General features: G+C 43.9%; 1 protein-coding gene across 2 annotated transcripts in view; it reads left to right on the forward strand.

Moving 5' to 3' along the window:
* The window catches only part of dnajc7 (DnaJ (Hsp40) homolog, subfamily C, member 7), a 57982-nt gene that overhangs the window by 27070 nt on the left and 10254 nt on the right, over positions 1–20658 (forward strand). The window contains exons 2-9 of one of the 2 annotated variants that reach the window (XM_078224069.1): positions 1960–2048; positions 4363–4487; positions 6173–6286; positions 8518–8592; positions 12066–12184; positions 13095–13248; positions 17411–17575; positions 19042–19133. In XM_078224069.1, the coding sequence (XP_078080195.1) occupies positions 1960–2048; positions 4363–4487; positions 6173–6286; positions 8518–8592; positions 12066–12184; positions 13095–13248; positions 17411–17575; positions 19042–19133 (933 nt within the window). Of the gene's footprint in view, positions 1–1959; positions 2049–4239; positions 4488–6172; positions 6287–8517; positions 8593–12065; positions 12185–13094; positions 13249–17410; positions 17576–19041; positions 19134–20658 lie in introns of both variants that reach the window. The other variant, XM_078224070.1, reaches the window with a different exon arrangement.

Genomic DNA, 20658 nt, shown 5'->3' on the forward strand with positions numbered 1-20658 from the left:
AGAACCACTGGTAATGGCAGCACTTATTATTCACCTGAAGATGCCTTGAGAAAACAGAGATAAGCTGGCGTTGAAACCCCTTCAGTCCTTGTGATAAAAGAGCTCCCACAGTGCTGTTAAGTAGGAAGGTCTCTGATTTTGAACCAGTCATGATGAAGGAACAGTGATTTATGTCCACTTGGGGTGGTGTTTGACTCAGAGGTGATGGTGTCCCATGCACCTTGTCTTTGTAATTGATGACGGTCTTGTTATCTATTCTCTGCACCTTGATTACCTGTTCGAACTATTGCACTTTTTATCAGACTTCACAATTTGCAAATAGCCACCAGAGGCCAGGTGCTTGATGCACATTTCCAGCAAGGTCAAAAGGCAAATGGGAGTAGGAATGACAAAGGAGCAGAATCGGGATTAATCAGAATTGAAGAATTATCTGCATCCTTAGCTTACCTATACCATCAAAGTGCATTTATTTCTTTGCTAAATTTACTTCTCCCTTAATTCTACACACTCCATTCTGCATTCACTAGTTGGTAGGTCTTGAGTGTGACCTTTTGTTCTTTACTATTTCCAACTAAGATTACCAAACAAGAATTAGAAGAAAAGATCACTCCATCATAAGATCTGCTTTAACCAATTTGTTGCCCTCCCCTATTGCTTTCAAAGTCTGAAATCAAATTTATCTGTTGTACATGACATTTAATTCCTTATAAAATGCTACTAAAAATCAGCTAATAAAATAACAAATTTGTAAATCAGAAATAAAGGCAAAAAATGCCAGAAGTTAGTAGTTGATCAGTTCCTGATGAAGGCAAAGAACAGAGGTTCTGGTATTTTTTCATACATACCCTTTATTAGAACACTATTTTTCTAAAAGGGTTCGGCCTGAAATGTCATGATCCCTCTTCTCCTAGCTGTGCATTTTCATCGTTTTCTATTTTTCTGCCAGAAATCGCTTCCTTTTGATATGCAATTGGTTATTCGATGCCAAGTTTTGCATCTGTACAGAGAACACCTATTGAATGAAAATGTGGCATATGCATAGACTTGAGGATTTCTCGTTTTCATTGACATTAGATGTACGACATCACTTAACATCACACCTGGTTTTCACAGGAGGCATTCTATTAACTAGAGCACCCTAGGCCATGTCTGCTAAGATAATGGCAGCCTGGAATATATGCTGTATTTATAGGCCACGGCCTGTTTCTACTGATAGTGTTGTGTCACGGTAATAACATTTCAGACCTCAAACAGATTAAATATTAAGGCTGTGCAGTTACCCTTCTGGTATTGTTTGTGATTGTGTTGTGTGAAAATACACTGGTTCATCGCAGAATCTCTGAGGGATACACTTGCATTGGAAGCAGTTCAGAGAAGGTTCTCAGCTGTTTCCTGGGATGAGGGTTTGACTTGTGATGAAAGGTTGGACTTATACCCATTGGAATTTAGAAGAATGAGAGGTGATCTGATTGAAACATACAAGTTTCTGAGGGGGGCTTGACAGGGTAGATGCTGAGAGGATGTTTCCTGCCATGATGCTTAGTAGTTAACTGTATTGTACACACCGGAGTCACATGTAGGAATGGCAAGTTCCTTTCACTCAAGGGCATTCATCAGCCAATTTGGAATTTTACAGCACTCTAGTAATTCCTGGTCATCTTTCTGATCTTTAAAATCGAGCTCCCTACATTGTGAGTTCGGCACCATAAACGGGCCGCTATCGTTTTTTTCTTATACGGTTCGTAAAGATGATAGAAGTTACTCGTACAATCTAAATTTATAAAGGTACAAATTTACAAAAATGTCAGGCATTGCAATTCTGTGCTCTTTTTTGTTAAATGACGCAAACCTGGAAATCGGAGAACCATTGAGGGGATAATGAAATAGATTGCATCTGGGGGAAAGAGTTATGATTCTCTATCTAATGCATCAAATTAAAGCTGTATTTTAATTCTACAGAGAGGCTGAATTATTTAAAGAGCAAGGCAATGCATTTTACGCAAAGAAGGACTACAATGAAGCATTTAATTATTACACAAAAGCAATAGGTAAGCATTTGGTTTAAATCAGCATCTGACATCATTACAGTTGAGGTGATTATGAGCTTTAAGTTTAAATTGACTCTTTGGAAATGATGCAGCAGTTCTGTTGTCACTTGAGTTTAATTAAAATGATTTACTGTCAACCTTTTCCAGAGTACTTTTCCTAAACTGATTTACAAGGACTGGCATAACATTACAATTCTGGGCAAAACTCGACTGACGCAATTAAAGTGTCACCTCTTTGCTTCTATCAATGTTGTGCATAACATTTGGTAGATTTAAACCTGGTTGTGGTGGCTGCAGGCATAAAAACTACCCCCAAGATTGTAATGAATTCTGATTTGATTTGAGAAAGTGGCTAGTGTGGGGAGTGGCAAAATTCACACTGCTGAGATTGTTGGGGCAAAGTAACTAGGAGCTAACTCTCCTTCTGACCATAGTCACAGCTAGTCAAAGTTACCTGATGCTGAAATTGGATGCAACAGCAACGCAAGCGTTGAATCCTCTATTTAAAAAAACAGTAGCTGTATTTAGGGCGGCACTGTGGCACAGTGGTTAGCACTACTGCCTCACAGCACCAGGGACCCAGGTTCATTTTCCAGCTTGGATCACTGTCTGTGCAGAGTCTGCACGTTCTCCCCGTGTCTGTGTGTGTTTCCTCTGGGTGCTCCAGTTTTCTCCCACAGTCCAAAGATGCGTGGGTTAGGTGGATTGGCAGTGCTAAATTGCCCCTTGGTGTCAGGGGACTGGCTAGGGTAAATACATAGGGTTACGGGGATAGGGCCTGGGTCGGTGCAGATTTGATGGGCTGAGTGGCCTCCTTCTGCACTGTAGGATTCTATTTCTATTTCGTATTTATTCATCCCTTTGATCCTGACTGGACAAAACATGAACGCGGTGAGTCTTGTTAAACCGACAAGGAAACAAGTGTCGCACAGCAATCGAAAGAGAAATATGTCACTGCAGTTTGTTCAGTCCATGCAAACTGAAAATGGTGATCTTGCTGGGGCTGAACTCCACTCTTAATATTACAAAGTAGCTTTAACAATTGTGATGCGAGAATTGGCTTCAGTTCCCCTGGGCTCCAGATTTTATCAGCTATATTCGAGGAAAGTAGAGGAAGATAGGATCAAACTTGGCTGTGATGCCAATCCTGCTTTAATGGCATACTGTGGCCACTGTCAAGGGGCTCACACATGAAGAATGGCTGTGGATGTGAGATGCCAGAGAGTTGCTGATATCTAAAGATTCAACTTCTGACTTTTAAGGAAAAGGTGAAAATTGGACAGTAGGGGAAAATGTAAGTGTGTTTAGAAGTTATTATTAAACCTGGCAAGCTGTTAACAGTTGTTCTTGATCTGTGGTTCCTTTTAAAACCACAGCCTTTTGTAACTTCAAAGAAATGTTAAATCCATTTTTTTCATTATCACAGCTGAAGGGAGACTGAATGGAATAGGATTTCATGGTAACCGATCAGTCTGTTGGTTCATTGCCACTTTTGTTACATAAAAGCAGTATTTTAAATTAGTCTTTGCAATACTAACTTGTGAAAAGGCTGGTTTATATGCTATTTTAGTTTGAAGTATTGCCCCCCTTTTTGCTATGCAACACAACCGTGTTCAGAGTCAAACTTCCTCATCTGAAGGCCCCCCCTTCGCCTCCAGAGTTTGAGACACCCATTTGTCTTTCCAGGACAGAGCAACTGTAGGGCGAGAGGTAAGCCTTTGTAGTGAAAGACACAACTGAAGAGGATAATGACCCTGATCTGTTTTCTTATTTAATGTAAGCAAAGCTGTGATATTACTGGTCTGAGTGACATTAGCCAAGGGAATCAGACCTTCAGATAATTTGTTCCACCGCAAAGTGTTCCATCTCCTTTTACAGGGCTTGAGAAAAAGCTTTGTCGAATAACAGCCCAAAAAAAGGTTAACATTTCAAAGGAATTGAAAAATAAAGCAGTGCAAAGTTTAATTCCCTGTCAGTGGACCATTCCGATGACTTCAATTGGGGATCAGGATATTGAATTTGATGATCAGCCATGGTCATAATGAATGGTGGGCAGGCTCGAGGGGCCGAATGGCCTCCTCCTGCTTCTAGTTTCTATGATTTCAATTTGTTTAAGCCCTTGGAGGAGTTCTGTGGGTAACTACGCATCAGTAGATGAGTTTAATTGCAGAGCTACTTCCTATTTTTGCAGATTTCTGAGGTATTCTTCCAGATTTGTGTTGGTTTTTCTGCTAAGTAACAGGTGAGGTGTTTACTTTGGCATTTCTTGCAACTGTTCTGAAGCTCCTCGTAAGTGTTCCATTTGTTTTCCCAGATATCTGTCCTAAAAATGCCAGTTACTATGGCAACCGAGCAGCAACTCTCATGATGATTGGTAAGTTCCGGGAGGCTCTTGAAGATGCACAGCAGGCTGTGAGGCTGGATGACACTTTTGTGAGGGTATGTCACGGATGATCAGACTGAATTGTAGCTTTGGGTAGTAGTGAAATCCCTGTTTCCGTTTTTATTGTATAATACACGACAGAATTCTCTTTCAAGTTTTTCCTTGCATTCTCCTTGTCACTACGAATTGTAATGTTTAGTGTGCTTGTAAGGAAGTGCAATGTCTTAAATTAGCTTCTCTGAGGAATGGGTGGTAACCTCAATCTCTGAAATTTTGGAATTCATTTTTATCTTTCCTATCACTAGCAGAGGATGGTACTCACATTTGCCTTGCATCAGTCCATTGTGACCCGCTTTATTTTCTTCCTGGAATATATTGGCCGGAATTTTGCCATCCCGCCCACCACGGGAATCGGAGCGGGTGAGGGGCGGGTCATGGAAAGGTCCGTTGGCCTCTGGCGGGATTTTCCGGTTTCGGGGCGAGCGAGGCTGGAAAATCCTGCCCATTGACTCCCTTCTTTAAAGCAAGACATTGGAGGTGGCCTGTTAAAGCTCTATTGTACATGGCGCTGAGTTGATATAACACATGTAAAATAGACCTTAAATGCTGGTTTAACCTGGTTCTAATAAATAAGAACATTTGACTGTCTTGAGCTGTGAATTACCTAAGAGGTCTCCTGGGATGAACTGAAAATTGGCTTGTCATTGGGCCTGTTAAGCTTAGCCTTGCCAATAAGCCTTAGAAAAGAACATAACAATTCCCCGTTTACTTTGAAGGGTTGTCTCCAGTGGTGCACTCCTTATTGCCAATTTTGCAAAGTAAGCGACAGTGCCACCGGAGTCACCACGACGCCCTGGGACTAAATTTGCCGCGTGCCTCCGATTTCTATATGCCAATGTAAACAGCTGCCTCCAGCAGTGCTTAAGTAACATCAAGCATCTCGGATCTGGCCGCAGGTGAGCTGACCCTTCAGCTCATCAGTACAAGCCGGCAATGTGCTTTGATATTTTTGGCCTGGGCGGGGCTTCCCTAAGTTTTGGAAAGGGCCCAGCCAGACTGAAAGAAGTATCAAACGTGCCATTTTGCTAACAATACCGCTAAAGCTGCTTTAAGACTTCTTTTGCAACTTCCAAATAATGTGATATGCACAAACATGTTGCCTGTTGTCATATCCACCCCATAACAAAAAAGATCACAGATTCAGGAGCAAGATCAGTATATAAACATACCAGTGGTGATGTTTCAGAAGTATAACTGTGTGTGATACTGTTAATTGATCACCTAAAATGGTTCCTGTCTTTATAACCACCATATGTAGCCTTCAGTATTTCACTTCAGATTTATAAAAGGGATGCTGGCTAAAAGAATTTTAAAAATAATTTTACTGTTGGGTGTTTTTCATTGTTCTATGTGCATATGACGTGAAAGTTTCATATCGCTTATACTTTGAAGTTCTAATTACAACACTGACTTGTACTAAAAATAGCAGTCACCATGACTGTTTTTCTTGCCAGTTTATGTCATTTTATCCCCAAGGGTTTCTGTGGCATATCACAGATTAAAGACGCGCCTTTATTAATTTGGCTACTTTTCTAAGCAAAAATTATATTAATCGTTTGTGCGGGAAGAAAACCATTTTTTTCTAACATCCTTTGTCCTTTTGCCGCAACAGTTCACTTTTATGTTACAGATGGAAAAAAGCAGCAACACTATTAAATATCGAACCATTTTATAATTTTAGGGTCACCTGCGAGAGGGAAAATGCCATCTTTCTTTGGGGAATGCCATGGCAGCCGGCCGGTGTTTTCAGAAAGTTCTGGAAATGGAACCCAATAGCCCTCAGGCACTTACTGAGGTATGGAGCAGGCTTGTCACAAGCATTGCCAGTATCTGATCTACAAGCCACCTTTAGACAGTGCTGTTGGATTATAGTTCTGCAGGTTGATCTGAGAGCTTATGTAAACATCATTACGTTTTTGCAATTTGTTTTTTAAGACGTATGCTGCTAGCCGCGGCCTGCTAATGGAATGCATTTTCATTTAACTACCCAGTCAGTTGTCTTTTGACCATCTTTGTTGGGTGTGCAGGGGAAGAGTAAGCCCACTTTGGGGTCAAACGGCTGTCGGGGAGATTGGAACAGATTGCTTTAATGCTGAATAGACAGTGGGAGAGTCCAAGAACAGCCTCTGAATCAACGGGGACAAAACGTCCTGTCTGACTGCCATTATATGAAGGCTACCCAGTACCATGCATTCACGTAATGTCACAAAGCAGTGGCAATTAAATAAATTATAAAAGAAACCGGGAGGGTGGGTGGAAGGTGAAGTCAGAGGTCAGGTTAGGAGGAGAAAACGTTTGATATTAGGACGTGCATATAAAACCAAAAGAAAATGCTGGAATGGGGCAGTGGGGTGGCACAGTGGTTAGCACTGCTGCCTGAAAGCACCTGGAACCCGTGTTCAATTCCGGCCTTGGGTGACTGTTGAGTTTGCACATTCTCCCCATGTCTTGCATGGGTTTCCTCCGGGTGCTCCGGTTTCCTCCCAAAGATTTGCAGGTTAGTTGGATTGGCCATGGTAAATGCGCAGGGATAGGGTGAAGGGGAGGCACCTGGGTAGGATGCTCTTTCGGAGAGTCAGTGCTGACTTGATGGGCCTAATGGCCTCTTTCTGCACCCTAGAGATTCTATGGTTCTAGTGGGGTACTGTTAAGAGGAGACTGAGTAGGAAGACAGAATGATCAAGGTTCCTTCCAGATGCTAGCATACTGCAATAAGATACCTGTAAATTATTGATCTGCTTTTAAAGTGAACACATGCCAAAACAAAAATCAACAGAGGGGTCAAAAATGACTTGAAAGGATAGTGAAATGCGGGCGTAAATGATAGTAATAAAAAAGAGCATTTGATGTGCTGGGGCTGGAGCAAAGGTCTAATTGCATCACCTCAAAATGAATCATAGAATTAATCATAGAATCCCTACAGTGCAGAAGGAGGCCATTCGGCCCATCAAGTCTGCACGAACTCGTACCCAGGCCCTATCCCCATAACGCCACATATTTTACTTCACTAATTCCCCTTAATCTATATATATATATATATCTTGGGACACTTGGGGGCAATTTAGCATGGTCAATCCACCTAACCTGCACATCTTTGGAATGTGGGAGGAAACCAGAGCACCCGGAGGCAACCCACGCAGACACTGGGAGAATGTGCAAACTCCACACAGACAGTGACCCGAGACCGGAATTGAACCCGGGTCCCTGTGAGGCAGCAGTGCTAACCACAGTGCCAGAGAGAGCTGTGCATATAGTTAAAACCAGCATTTTATTTGGGCTTTGGGGTACAGACAAAAGATTCAGACTCGGGTTAATTGAAAATATAAATGGATTCTAAATTGTTATGTTCTGATGTTGGGTGGGGGGGGGGGGAATAATTTGTTTATTTGAATCAAAGGGGACCATAGCAGAAGATAGAGAAAGATTGATGTCAAGAAAGGGCTGTTGGTAATCACGTTTTCAGGAACTAGGAGGGATTAAATGGAGCACATGATGGGTTTTGTAGACAAGGTGGGATTGATGAGGGAAGAAATCGTGACGAGAAATGGGATTAGATGGCAGATCAGGTGTTTCTCGTGTCGGTGCAGACTCGATGGACTGAAGGGCCTCTTCTATGCTGTATGATTCTATGACAGAAACGTTAATTCTGTTCCTCTCTCCACAGATGCTGCCAGACCTGCTGAGTTTTTGCAGCATTCTCTGTTTTTATTTCCGATTTCCAGCATCTGCAGTATTTTGCTGTTTGACTATATTATAGACAGATCCATATTAGGCAGATGGCTGAGCGTCCACGGTAAATTGCCTGTCTCGTGATTTGTCCAAACATACCAGCCTTTTGTATTTACACAGAATTAGAAATATCTTGACACGACATTATCTGCACTGGCAAAAATAGGATTGTGTGTTACTTAATGCTGGATGGCAGATCCTATCCGAGTAAGAACTTAAGTTACTATGTAAAGCAATATTTGAGAATGTTGACCTTGTTTTGAAACCTTCTGTTTGGATGTCCTGTTATTTCTCCAGCTGAAGAATGCAGAAGCAGTTTTGGAGTATGAGAGAATAGCTGAAGCTGGCTTTGTCAAAGGCGATTTCAGAAAGGTAGTCAGACCATCATATGTATATTGTTGGAAATGTGTTAAAATTTAATTTATAACAATATTGGGGCTTTAAAATGGAAATAATTTTAAACGTTGCGATATACATGTATTCAAAAAGTGCATGACTGCCTCACTTTTAAGGAGCTGCTTTAGAGCAGGCTTGTCCAACATACAGCCCGTGGACTAGAAGATAGGAGGAGGCCATTTGGCCCTTCGAGCCTGCTCCGCCATTCATTACGATCATGGCTGATCATCCGACTCAATAGCCTAATCCTGCTTTTTCCCCCATAACCTTTAGAAACTTAGAAGGTAGGAGCAGGATGTGGCCTGTGAAGCCCCTCTCTCACACACTCCCTTCCCACTCTTGCACACACCCCCTCTGCTCCTCTGACACCTTCTCGCACAGGAGGGAGATAGTGCGTGCGATGGGGAGGTGAAGGGAGTGTGTGCATGAGAGCGGGGAGAAGAGTGTGCGCGCGCGAGGGGGGGGGATTGCGGTTGTGGAGAAGAGAGGTGTGAGGGGGGAAAAAAGAGGATGTGAGAGGGTATGAGGCAAGAGCAAGGGTTGTGAGGGGGAGACAGTGAGTGTGGTAAGAGGGAGAAGGTGGGGGGGGATGGGGAAAAGGTGTGAAGGGAAAGAGAGCGAGAGGGTGTGAGGCCGGAGAGAACGAGTGAGGGGAGCAGAGTGTGTCCATAAGTCTGGCTCACTCCCAGTATCAGGGTTTTCATTCACCCTCACTCACTCACAGCAGGTTGAGGATTAGTGAGTGAACACCCTGAGTCTGGGAGTTAACCAACGCGCACACACTCGCACTCTATTACACTTTAATACTCATTTCTCATTGTATTTCTTTATGCAACAAATTATTTATTTTCATATCTTTTTTAAAAATTCATGTGTAATGCTGCACTGAACTTTATCTCCCTGAAATTTGCTCATTGGCCCCTTGGGTGAGAAACAAACTGAAATATTGCTGCCCCCCACCCCAGATCTGAGGGTCGGACAGCTTTCTGAACTGGAATTTAAATTGCACTCTTATCAACATGCTGTGCCTCTTTGATTTTTAATCATATGGCTTCCATTTTTAAAGTACTTTTTTCTCGCTCTTTATTCCCTTCCAAAAGAAGCTGCTGGTCTTAGAACAAAGAACAAAGAAAATTACAGCACAGGAACAGGCCCATCAGCCCTCCAAGCCTGCACCGACCATGCTGCCCGACTGAACTAAAACCCCCTACCCTTCCGAGGACCATATCCCTCTATTCCCATCCTTTTCATGTATTTGTCAAGACGCCCCTTAAAAGTCACTACTGTCTCCGCTTCCACTACCTCCCCCGGCAACGAGTTCCAAGCACCCACTACTCTCTGTGTAAAATATCTGCCTCGTACATCTCCTTTAAATCTTGCCCCTCGCACCTCAAACCTGTGCCCCCTAGTAATTGACACTTCCACCCTGGAAAAAGCTTCTGACTATCCACTCTGTCCATGCCTCTCATAATCTTGTAGACTTCTATCAGGTCGCCCCTCAACCTCCGTCGTTCCAGTGAGAACAAACCAAGTTTCTCCAACCTCTCCTCATAGCTAATGCCCTCCATACCAGGCAACATCCTGGTAAATCTTTTCTGTACCCTCTCCAAAGCCTCCACATCCTTCTGGTAGTGTGGCAACCAGAATTGAACACTATCTTCCAAGTGCGGCCTAACTAAGGTTCGATAAAGCTGCAATATGACTTGCCAATTTTTAAATTCAATGCCCCAGCCGATGAAGGCAAGCATGCCGTATGCCTTCTTGACTACCTCCTCCACCTGCATTGCCACTTTCAGTGACCTGTGTACCTGTACACCCAGATCCCTTTGCCTATCAATACTCCTAAGGGTTCTGCCAATTACTGTATATTTCCTATCTGTATTAGACCTTCCAAAATGCATTACCTCACATTTGTCCGGATTAAACTCCATCTGCCATCTCTCCGCCCAAGTCTCCAACTGATCTATATCCTGCTGTATCCTCTGATGGTCCTCACCGCTATCCGCAAATCCACCAACCTTTGTGTCATCCGCAAACTTACTAATCAAGCCAGTTACGTTTTCCTCCTCATCATTTATATATAGTACAAACAGCAAAGGTCCCAGCACTGATCCCTGAGGAACGCCATTTGTCACAGCCCTCCATTCAGAAACGCACCCTTCCACTGCTACCCTCTGTCTTCTCTGATATTTAACAATGCTGCTATGCAGGTGATTAGTCAAACTTTGCTACCTAGCTTCACTGTGCTTTCAGTTAATGTCCCCCCACAATAGCAATCCACAAATCGAGAACTTATGGTACATTATGGATGCATCCTCCTTTGATCCATTCTAAAAAATTCTCATCCATCCATCAGGGTCAGATTTTTAAAGATTATGCAACTTTAAGGGACCTTTTGGTACGAACCAATTCATTAAGGGGCGATTCTCCCAAAAAAATTCCAAGTGTCGAATTTGCCTAAAACTGGAGTAAATCGCGCTGGTTTTTCAGTGTGAGTTTAAAAATCAATCTCCTACACTCTGTGCACTTCAGAGGGCACTAGGGTGATTCACGCTGAAAATCAGTGAGCAGGGCTTATTCACGCTGGAGAGGACAGCAGCACAGCGCCGAGCGAGTCACTGCGCACGCACCGATCTGTCAGCGCAGAGATCGGCACCCCGCACTGCCGGACTCCCAATTGCTGGCCAGCTCGATCGCTAGCCAGCCCCGTATCGCCAGCCGTGCGACCCCCAAGGCCTAATCGCTGCCCCCCCCCCCCCCCCAACTCACCCGGATGGCCAACCCCGATCGTACTACCCCCCGCTACATTGACCCCGACTGCAGAGTGGTAGTGGGACCCCCCACCATTGATCGACCCTCAGAGGCCCCACCCTTTGGCACTGCCCCATGCCTGATGGGCAGTTCCAAGGTGCCAATGCCCAAGAGACACTCCAACCCCACTGGCACCCGACCCTCTGGGGGGCCTCTCTTGCTCTCCTCCACCCCCCATCCCCCTTTCACTTCAGCAGAGCTGAGCCACCAGCTCCCCGCAAGTGGGGAGCTATGGTAATCCCCTCTGGAATGAACCACTCCTCATGGAGGGGTGGGGGAGAGGCTAGCAGGCCGGAGAGTTCAATCCCAGGCCCGCTAATTGTATTTAAATCATATTGAAATTAAGATTTACGTAAATTATGCGCCTCCAGTGCAGAGTTGACAGCACCAGAAATCTGGCGCTGGGTGACGCGTGGAGGCCATGGCGCCCAGTGGGGAGCCTGTGAAACAACACCCGCTAGAGTCTCCCGGCCTGCTGCACTAAAAAAGCAGCACAGCAGGATGGCATAATCGGCCCCTGTGTCTTTGTTGGTTAACAAAGTTGAAGGGAATCTTAAAATAATTGAAAGGCTCTAATTTTACTTCCAATCTAATGGAATGAATTGTTTAATGTTCTATGTTATGTCTTTTTCTCCCAGGTTGTATACTATATGGATCGGGCCCTTGAGTTTGCCCCAGCCTGCCACCGCTTTAAAATCCTTAAAGCTGAATGCTTAGCACTGCTTGGTCGCTACCCTGATGCACAGTCAGTCGCAAGGTAGATATTCATCCATTTGAGTACCATAACTTTGTGCTGCGTGTATTTCCCTGATGACCAAATGAAGACTCCTATTCCTGCTCCTACGTTCCGATGTAAAGGCGGAGTAGGCAAAACATTAAGCTGTGTGAAACACCCAAGTTTTACAGACCAGAATGTACCAGATTTGACTTCCTGCCCATGCCGAGTTAATTAATCTCATCAAGGACGTCACTTGCTTTGGGACAATTGCCCTCATTGTGCCATGGCTGAACAGGGAGGGTGTGTGTGTGTGGAGAAACAGCCAAAAGAAATTCCTTTTGATTACTGACCTCTGCTAGAAAATGCATATGTGTTGACATTGCGTGAGAGCAGTATCAGACTTGGCTGCAACCTACTGTCCAGTGCCCTGCAGAGACTCCCTGTTCTGCCTCGCAGGCAGAGGTATCGTAGGGCTGCCAGTGCCCATGGGACCGTTTCACAACATGAAACAGTATTTTCCAAGGGGAGAGTGGATAAATTGGTGGGCAGTCTATAATTGTTTTTTTTATTAATATTTTATTTTGTAGCTTTGGTTTTGCTGCCAACCAAACTGTTTATTTTAGGTAGTTTAGTAGAACCTTAGAAGCCATTTGACCCATTATGACTCTTCTGTGCTCGAGTTGGTCGCATTCCTCTGATCTTTCCCCATTGGCCTGCAATGCTTTTTCCCCATTAAGTATTTATCCAGTTTCATTTTAGAAGTTACCAGTGAATCTGTTTCCGCCTTGCATTCTAGATCCTTTCTATTAAATCTCCCAAAATTTTGAATGCCGCTATTATATCATCCTTTAAACCTTATTTCCTCCAAAAAGAACAGTCCCAGCTTCCCTAATCTGCCTGCTTGACTGGAGTGTTCGCCATAACCCTTCGTTTCTGCTTTTATTTTCAGTGACATTCTGCGTATGGATTCAACAAATGCTGATGCCCTGTATGTGAGGGGGCTCTGCCTTTACTACGAAGACTGTATTGAAAAGGCTGTCCAGTTCTTTGTCCAGGCTCTAAGGATGGCGCCTGATCACGCAAAGGCGCGACTCGCTTGCAGGGTAGGTCTGGTGGCCCTTCTGTCAGGGGGCCAGCGGCTAAAGATTGATGCCCTTCCTATAGTGATTGATTTTTGTGAAAGAGATTTTCTCATCCAGCTTAGTGACATTTTAAATTGTTTAAAGTAGTTTGAGGTTCTTTAAGTATTAGTTGCAGGGAGGATTGGAGGAATTTATTTTTACGCAGCTGGGCAATATATTCTTCGATTATTGTGAAACTGGGTGAAGGGTCAGTACCAAGGTTAGCGAGAGAGAGAACGAGATAAAATCAAGTAGCAAGTGTGGGGGGAGAACTGAAAGTTGGATCTTGATTTGTTTTCCACACGAGCTGCCTTCAATTGGTTCAAGCCACTGTCGAATGCGGGAGCCAGATGAAGTGTACCCTTTTTCAAACAATAAATTCCAGATTATTACTGGATTGTTTCAGTTTTTCAGCTCTTTATAAGGGAGAAACGCGCCTAAAGTTTCATCCAGGGATCTTTTGAGATTCTGGCCATTCACGCCCTGCTGCAAGAGAGTGGGACCAGAGAATCCTGCCAGCATGAATGGCTGGAGTTTTCCGGCCCCTTTGGTTTTCCAGATTCTATTCGGAGCAAAGATCGACCCAATGATCTCCAAACTCAGAGTTGCATTATGCCTGAGCAGAACAAAATCAGGCCTGGTGCGGTGAATTTCTGGGTCGGATAAACAGATGTTGGGATGTATTTCTGTGAGCCAGATGAAAAGATAATTTCATCAAATCACAATATTCTCTGCCATCCAATGGTTGATAACTAAATTATATGTATTGTAGTAATTTATGAATGCAGTGAATGAACCTTTACAAGTATTGCAACAGCGATAGAACCAGAGTCAGTAGAAGGCTTCATAATATCCACACATCTGACAAGTCTGCAGAAATTTGAAGCAGAAGTTTTGACGGTTGGTGTCTCTTAGTCAAGTCATTTTATAACTTGGCTACCTGGTTATATTATATCGATAATGTTTTAACAAAAAATAAACCTGTGACTGCAGATTGTAATGAACCAAGTATTTGAGCAGCATAAATGGAAAGCACGATATATGTAGTAACAACATAGGCACAGAGTAGTATTTTCCTGTGTGCTTTTAAGTTTATTTATTAGTGTCACAAGTAGGCTTACATTAACACTGCAATGAAGTTACTGTGGAAAATCCCCTAGTCGCCACGCTCCAGTACACTGAGGGAGAATTTAGCATGACCAATGCACCTAACCACATCTTTCAGACTGAGAGGGGAAACTGGAGCACCCGGAGGAAACCCACTCAGACACTGAGAGATTGTGCAGATTCTGCACAGACAGTGACCCAAGCCGGGAATCGAACCCGGGTCCCTGGCGTTGTGAGGCAGCAGTGCTAACCACTGTACTACCTTAGTAAATAATCTTAATTGACCAAAAGGCATCTGCTATCTTTCCCTAGTTTGAGTTCCCAGATAACGTACAGTGTCTTTTCAGAGCACAATGGATTGCTCTCTGAGCCAAGATCTTCACTTTGCTGATTGCTTCTAATCAGTGGTACAGCAAGGAAGCTAATCTTACCACAAATTAACTTTGTTCCAGCCAATGGGAATGGAAAAACATTTTTTATAATTCATTCATGGGGTAGGAGTGTCGCTGGCGAGGCCAGAATATATTGACCATCCCTTATTGACCTTGAAACGGTGGTGGTGAGCCGGTGTTGCATTTCTGAAAATAAATTTTTAAGTAATTTTGCAATAGCTTCTGAGATGGTTCACTGAGGTTGCAACATCGTGGCCCGTGGAAGGGGTCAACTTATCAGGAAATACAACTTTCTGGACTTCACACTTTAGGAAGTGATAGAGGCTGAGAGAGGGGAATGTGCAATGAGACCTGGGTGTCCTTGTACACCAGTCACTGAAAGTAAGCATGCAGGTGTTGAAGAAGGCAAATGCTATGCCTTCATAGCGAGAGGATTCAAGTACAGGAGCAGGGATGTCTTGCTGCAGTTATACAAGACCTTGGTGGGACCACACCTAGAATATTGTGTGCAGTTATGATCTCCTTATCTGAGGGAAGGATGTTCTTCTCATGAAGAGTGCACAGCAAAGGTTTACCAGACTGGGATGGTGGGACTGATATATGAGGAGAGATTGGATCACTAGATTTTAGAAGAATTGGAGGGGGTGGAGGGGTGGAATCTCATAGAAGCTTATAGAATTCCAGCAGGAATAAACAGAGTAGATGCACGAAGGATGTTCCCGATGGCAAGGAGTCCAGAACCAGGGATCACAGTTTGAGGAGAAGGGGGTAAACCATTTTGGAATAAGATGAGAAATTTCTTCACCCAGAGAGCAGTGAGGCTGGGAATTCACTACCACAGAAAGTAGTTGAGACCAAAAAATTGTTTGTTTTCAAGAAGGGCTTAGATATTGCTTTTCGGACTGAAGGGATCGAAGGATATGGGAGGAAGGCAGGAACATGTTACTGAGTTGGATGATCAGCCATGATCATAATGAGGGATGGAGCAGTCTCCAAGTACCAAATGTGCTGCTACTCCTATTTTCTATGTTTCAATAATAGCCTCCTTTTGTGATGCCAATCTTTGTGACCTGTTGTTGGGGACAGGAAACATTCCACTAAATGAACAATTCAGAACAGTTGAACAAAATTATTACTTTTGTTCAATCATATTTGCTACTCTATAAAATACCGTAGGGCGGCACGGTAGCACAGTGGTTAGCACTGCTGCTTCACAGCTCCAGGGTCCCGGGTTCAATTCCCGGCTCGGGTCACTGTCTGTGTGGAGTTTGCACATTCTCCTCGTGTCTGCGTGGGTTTCCACCGGGTGCTCCGGTTTCCTCCCACAGTCCAAAGATGTGCGGGTTAGGTTGATTGGCCAGGTTAAAAAAATTGCCCCATGGAGTCCTAGGATGCGTAGGTTAGAGGGATTAGCGGGTAAATATGTGGGGGTAGGGCCTGGGTGGGATTGTGGTCGGTGCAGACTCGATGGGCCGAATGGCCTCCTTCTGCACTGTAGGATTCTATGATTTCTATGACCCTTGTGTGGGTAGCTTCTTAATTAATTAACAATTAATTATCCATTAATTTCTGCACTTGCATTAGCAACAGTAACTGTTGCATAACTGCATTAGTGACTTCAAAATATCGAGCCTGACAGCATGAACTTTGGGAAATATAGTTGCGTTGCTGCCTGTCCGGACCAACTCTGAAGCTTGTATAACTTCAAGATAATTAGCTTTTATCATTTATTTCATATGAATTGTCTGAGAAACCTAGGAAAATGGTGGCATAATAGTAATGTCAGTGCAGTAATAATCCAGAGGGGCAAGATAATGCCCTGGGTCATGACATCAAATCCCACCATGCCAACTTGTGAAATCCGATCTCAGTTAGTCGCAGTAATGGTGACAATTACAGCTGTCACTGATTGTCGTAACAACCCATCTGGTTCTCTGATGTCTTTGCAAGAAGGAAATCTGCAATCATCATAGAATCTCTATAGTGCAGAATGAGGCCATTTGGCCCATCACTTCTGCACCAACCCTCTGACAGCGCATCCCACCCAGACCCTATTGCCACAACCCCACGTGTTTAGCCCGCCAATCCCCCCCAACCCACACATCGCTGAACGCTAAGGGGTAACTTACCATAGCCAATCCACCAAACTTTGGACTGTGGGAGCACCCGGAGGAAACCCACGCAGACACGGGGAGAACGTGCAGACTCCACACAGACAGTCACCCAAGGCTGACACTGTGAGGCAACAGTGCTAGCCACTGTGCCGCCCAAAACCTTTACCTATCTGCTTCCGCTTGACTGCAGAACGACAGCAATGCCCTCTGAAGGGCCACAAACGACTGAGTTCAAGGGCAATTAGGGATGGGCAACAACTGTTGGCCTTGCCAGCGACGTCCACATTCACTGAAAGAATAAAATAAAGGGCTGAAATGGAGAGGAGAAATGCACAGCAGGTCAGCCAGAATCTGGCAAAGCAAAAGAGGTTAATATTTTGGTTGGGATCCTTCATCATAACTCTAGGTTCTGATGTGCCAGAAACACTAAGATTTGTCTTTCAGAAGCTTGAGAATGGATTGATTAGATTGTTACTATCTGACATGCTTTAACTGAAACAGCAGTGTGACGCTATCTCTTTCTGCAAACAGAATGCTAAAGCGTTACGAGCGAAGAAGGAAGAAGGGAACCGGGCTTTTAAAGAAGGATCCTTTGATGAGGCGTTTGAACTTTATTCAGAAGCTCTGAAAATAGATCCAAATAACATCAAAACTAATGCTAAATTGTACTGTAATCGAGGCACGGTGGGTTTCAAGGTAAGATCCTTGCAGTTTTTGTACATTCATTAATGTAAATGTAAATGTTAAAGCAATCATTGAGATAAATATGCGAGAGTAACCCTTGATTTTCCTGATGACTCATGGGATTTATCCAGTGATTTGTTAAATCATACAGAGCAGGAAGGCATCGTATGAGATAGAATAGAATCCTTACAGTGCATGAGGCCATTTGGCCCATCGAGCCTGCACCGACAACAATCCCACCCCAGGCCTTATCCCCACAACCCCACGTATTTACCCTGCTACGCCACGGTAGCACAGTGGTTAGCACTGCTGCTTCACAGCTCCAGGGACCTGGGTTCGATTCCTGGCTTGGGTCACTGTCTGTGTGGAGTCTGCACGTTCTCCCCGTGTCTGCGTGGGTTTCCTCCGGGTGCTCCAGTTTCCTCCCACATTCTGAAAGACGTGCATTGAACCGAACAGGCGCCGGACTGTGGCGACTAGGGGAATTTCACAGTAACTTCATTGCAGTGTAAGCCTTACTTGTGACTAATAAATAAACTTTAAATAATCCTCCTGACACTAAGGGGCAATATTAGCATGGCCAATCCTGCACGCCTTTGGACTGCGGGAGGAAACCGGAGCACCTGGAGGAAACCCACGCAGACATGGGGAGAATGTGCAAACTCCACACAGTCACCTGAAGCTGGAATTGAACCCGGGTCCCTGGCGCTGTGAGGCAGCAGTCTAACCGCAGTGCCACCGTGCCGCCCTAAATGTGAGCCCTTATTTCAATTGAGCGTGATGCTGCTTTCTTGTGAAAGTGCCCGGGTGCAACAATTGCCCTCAGTTATCTGAGGCAGAGAGGGGAAAATTATGCCAGATTTCTGTCCCTGATCACCATCCACTTGATCTTTGTTGAAATGCATATTGTTTGATGGGACGATGGGACTCAGCTGTGATGTTTGCACGCTCTCTTGCCACATGCCTGGCCATGATTCCCAGTCGAGGCTCCTGTGAATGGTAGGGATCACAACAGTTGCAACCATCAAAGATTCAATATCTAAAGAAAACGATGGGTGAATTAATGAAGTTCAACTCGGGTAATAAATGAATTGTGCAAATAAAATTCTTTAGAAATTTGAAAAGTGAGCTGTGTTTGGTCCATTGGCATTATAACCATGAAGATATTATGCCTATAATTGGGGTGAAAGGGTCACGTATCTTTGAAAGAGATCTTCCATTTTCTGCACTGTCAGGAAAGAAGCTACAATTATAAATGTTGCTGGAATATATTTTAAAATATCTTTCTGATTTGAGGTTGCTTGAAGAAAGTCTGTGCCTTGCTAAGCAATCGAGATATGCAGTTGTGGTGATGTCCATTCCTACAGAGAAACGTCATTACAAATAAAAAAAACAGTTCTTAAAAACTCCAGTTGTGACACTGTTGAACCAGATCAAGGAATAATAAGTTCACCGGTTGTTTGGAATATCTTTTGCAGCTCAATAAGATGCAACAGGCGATAGAAGATTGCACAAATGCAATAAAACTTGACGACACATACATCAAGGCATACATGCGGCGGGCACAGTGGTGAGTAACGGGTTTGTTGGGATAGTTTTCAGTGAATTCTGAAAAACATTTGTTTTGAACTGTTGCAGCCACTGGCATTAGACTGAGGCTTTACAATTCACATTTCTAGCCTCCTATCAGACTCTGATGGTTGGGTCTGAGAAGTAAAAGAGACATTGTCTTCACTACCATGACAGGCAGTCCCAACAGGACAAGTTTGTGTTGCAGAAAGTGGGCCTTGTTTAGAACATATTTTTTTAAGCTTCATGGAAATTGACCAAATGCATATTTAACTTGAAAAGCCCGCTGTATCTCCTAGCCCTGTTTGTAACCCTTTTAGGATGTAGAGCATTTTCTGTAAAAGGTAGTGCTAATTCTTTATAGAGGTTTACAGCATGGAAACAGGCCCTTTGGCCCAACTTGTCCATGCGGTCCTGTTTTTAAAAACCCTTAAACTATTCCCAATTGCCCGCATTTGGCCCATATCCCTCCATACCCATCGTACCCATGTAACTATCTAAATGCTATTTAAAACACAAAATTGTACCCGCCTCTACTGCTACCTCTGGCAGCTGGTTCCAGACACTCACCACCCTCTGTGTGAAAAAATTGCCCCTTTGGCCACTTTTGTATCTCTCACCTTAAACCTATGCCCACTAGTTTTAGACTCCCCTACCTTTGGGAAAAGATATTGACTATCTACCTTGTCTATGCCCCTCATTATTTTATAGACCTCTATAAGTTCACCCCTCAGCCTTCTACCCTCCAGAGAAAAAAGTCCCAGTCTATCCAGCCTCTCCTTATAACTCAATCCATCAAGTCCCGGTAGCATCCTAGTAAATCTTTTCTGCACTCTTTCTAGTTTAATAATATCCTTTCTATAATAGGGTGACCAGAATTGCACACAGTATTCCAAGTATGGCCTTACCAATGTCTTGTACAACTTCAACAAGACGTCCCAACTCCTGTATTCAATGTTCTGACCGATGAAACCAAGCATGCCGAATGCCTTCTTCACCACTCTGTCCACCTGTGACTCCACTTTCAAGGAGCTATGAACATGTATCCCTGGATCTTTTTGTTTTGTAACTCTCCCCAACACCCTACCATTAACTGAGTAAGTCCTGCCCTGGTTCAATCTACCAAAATGCATCACCTTGCATTTGTCTAAATTAAACTCCATCTGCCATTCCTCAGCCCACTGGCCCAATTGGTCAAGATCCCATTGCAATTGGAGATAACTTTCTTCACTGTCCACTATGCCACCAATCCTAGTGTCATCTGCAAACTTACTAACCGTGCCTCCTTTATTCTCATCCAAATCATTAATATAAATGACAAATAATAGTGGACCCAGCACTGATCCCTGAGGCACACCGCTGGTCACAGGCCTCCAGTTTGAAAAACAACTCTCTACAGCCACCCTCTGGCTTCTGTCAAGAAGCCAATTTTGTATCCATTTAGATATCTCACCCTTATTTAACCTTATGCAACAACCTACCATGTGGTACCTTGTCAAAGGCCTTGCTAAAGTCCATGTAGACGA

This window comes from Mustelus asterias, chromosome 11 (genome assembly GCF_964213995.1).
Source record: "Mustelus asterias chromosome 11, sMusAst1.hap1.1, whole genome shotgun sequence".
Taxonomy (NCBI): domain Eukaryota; kingdom Metazoa; phylum Chordata; class Chondrichthyes; order Carcharhiniformes; family Triakidae; genus Mustelus; species Mustelus asterias.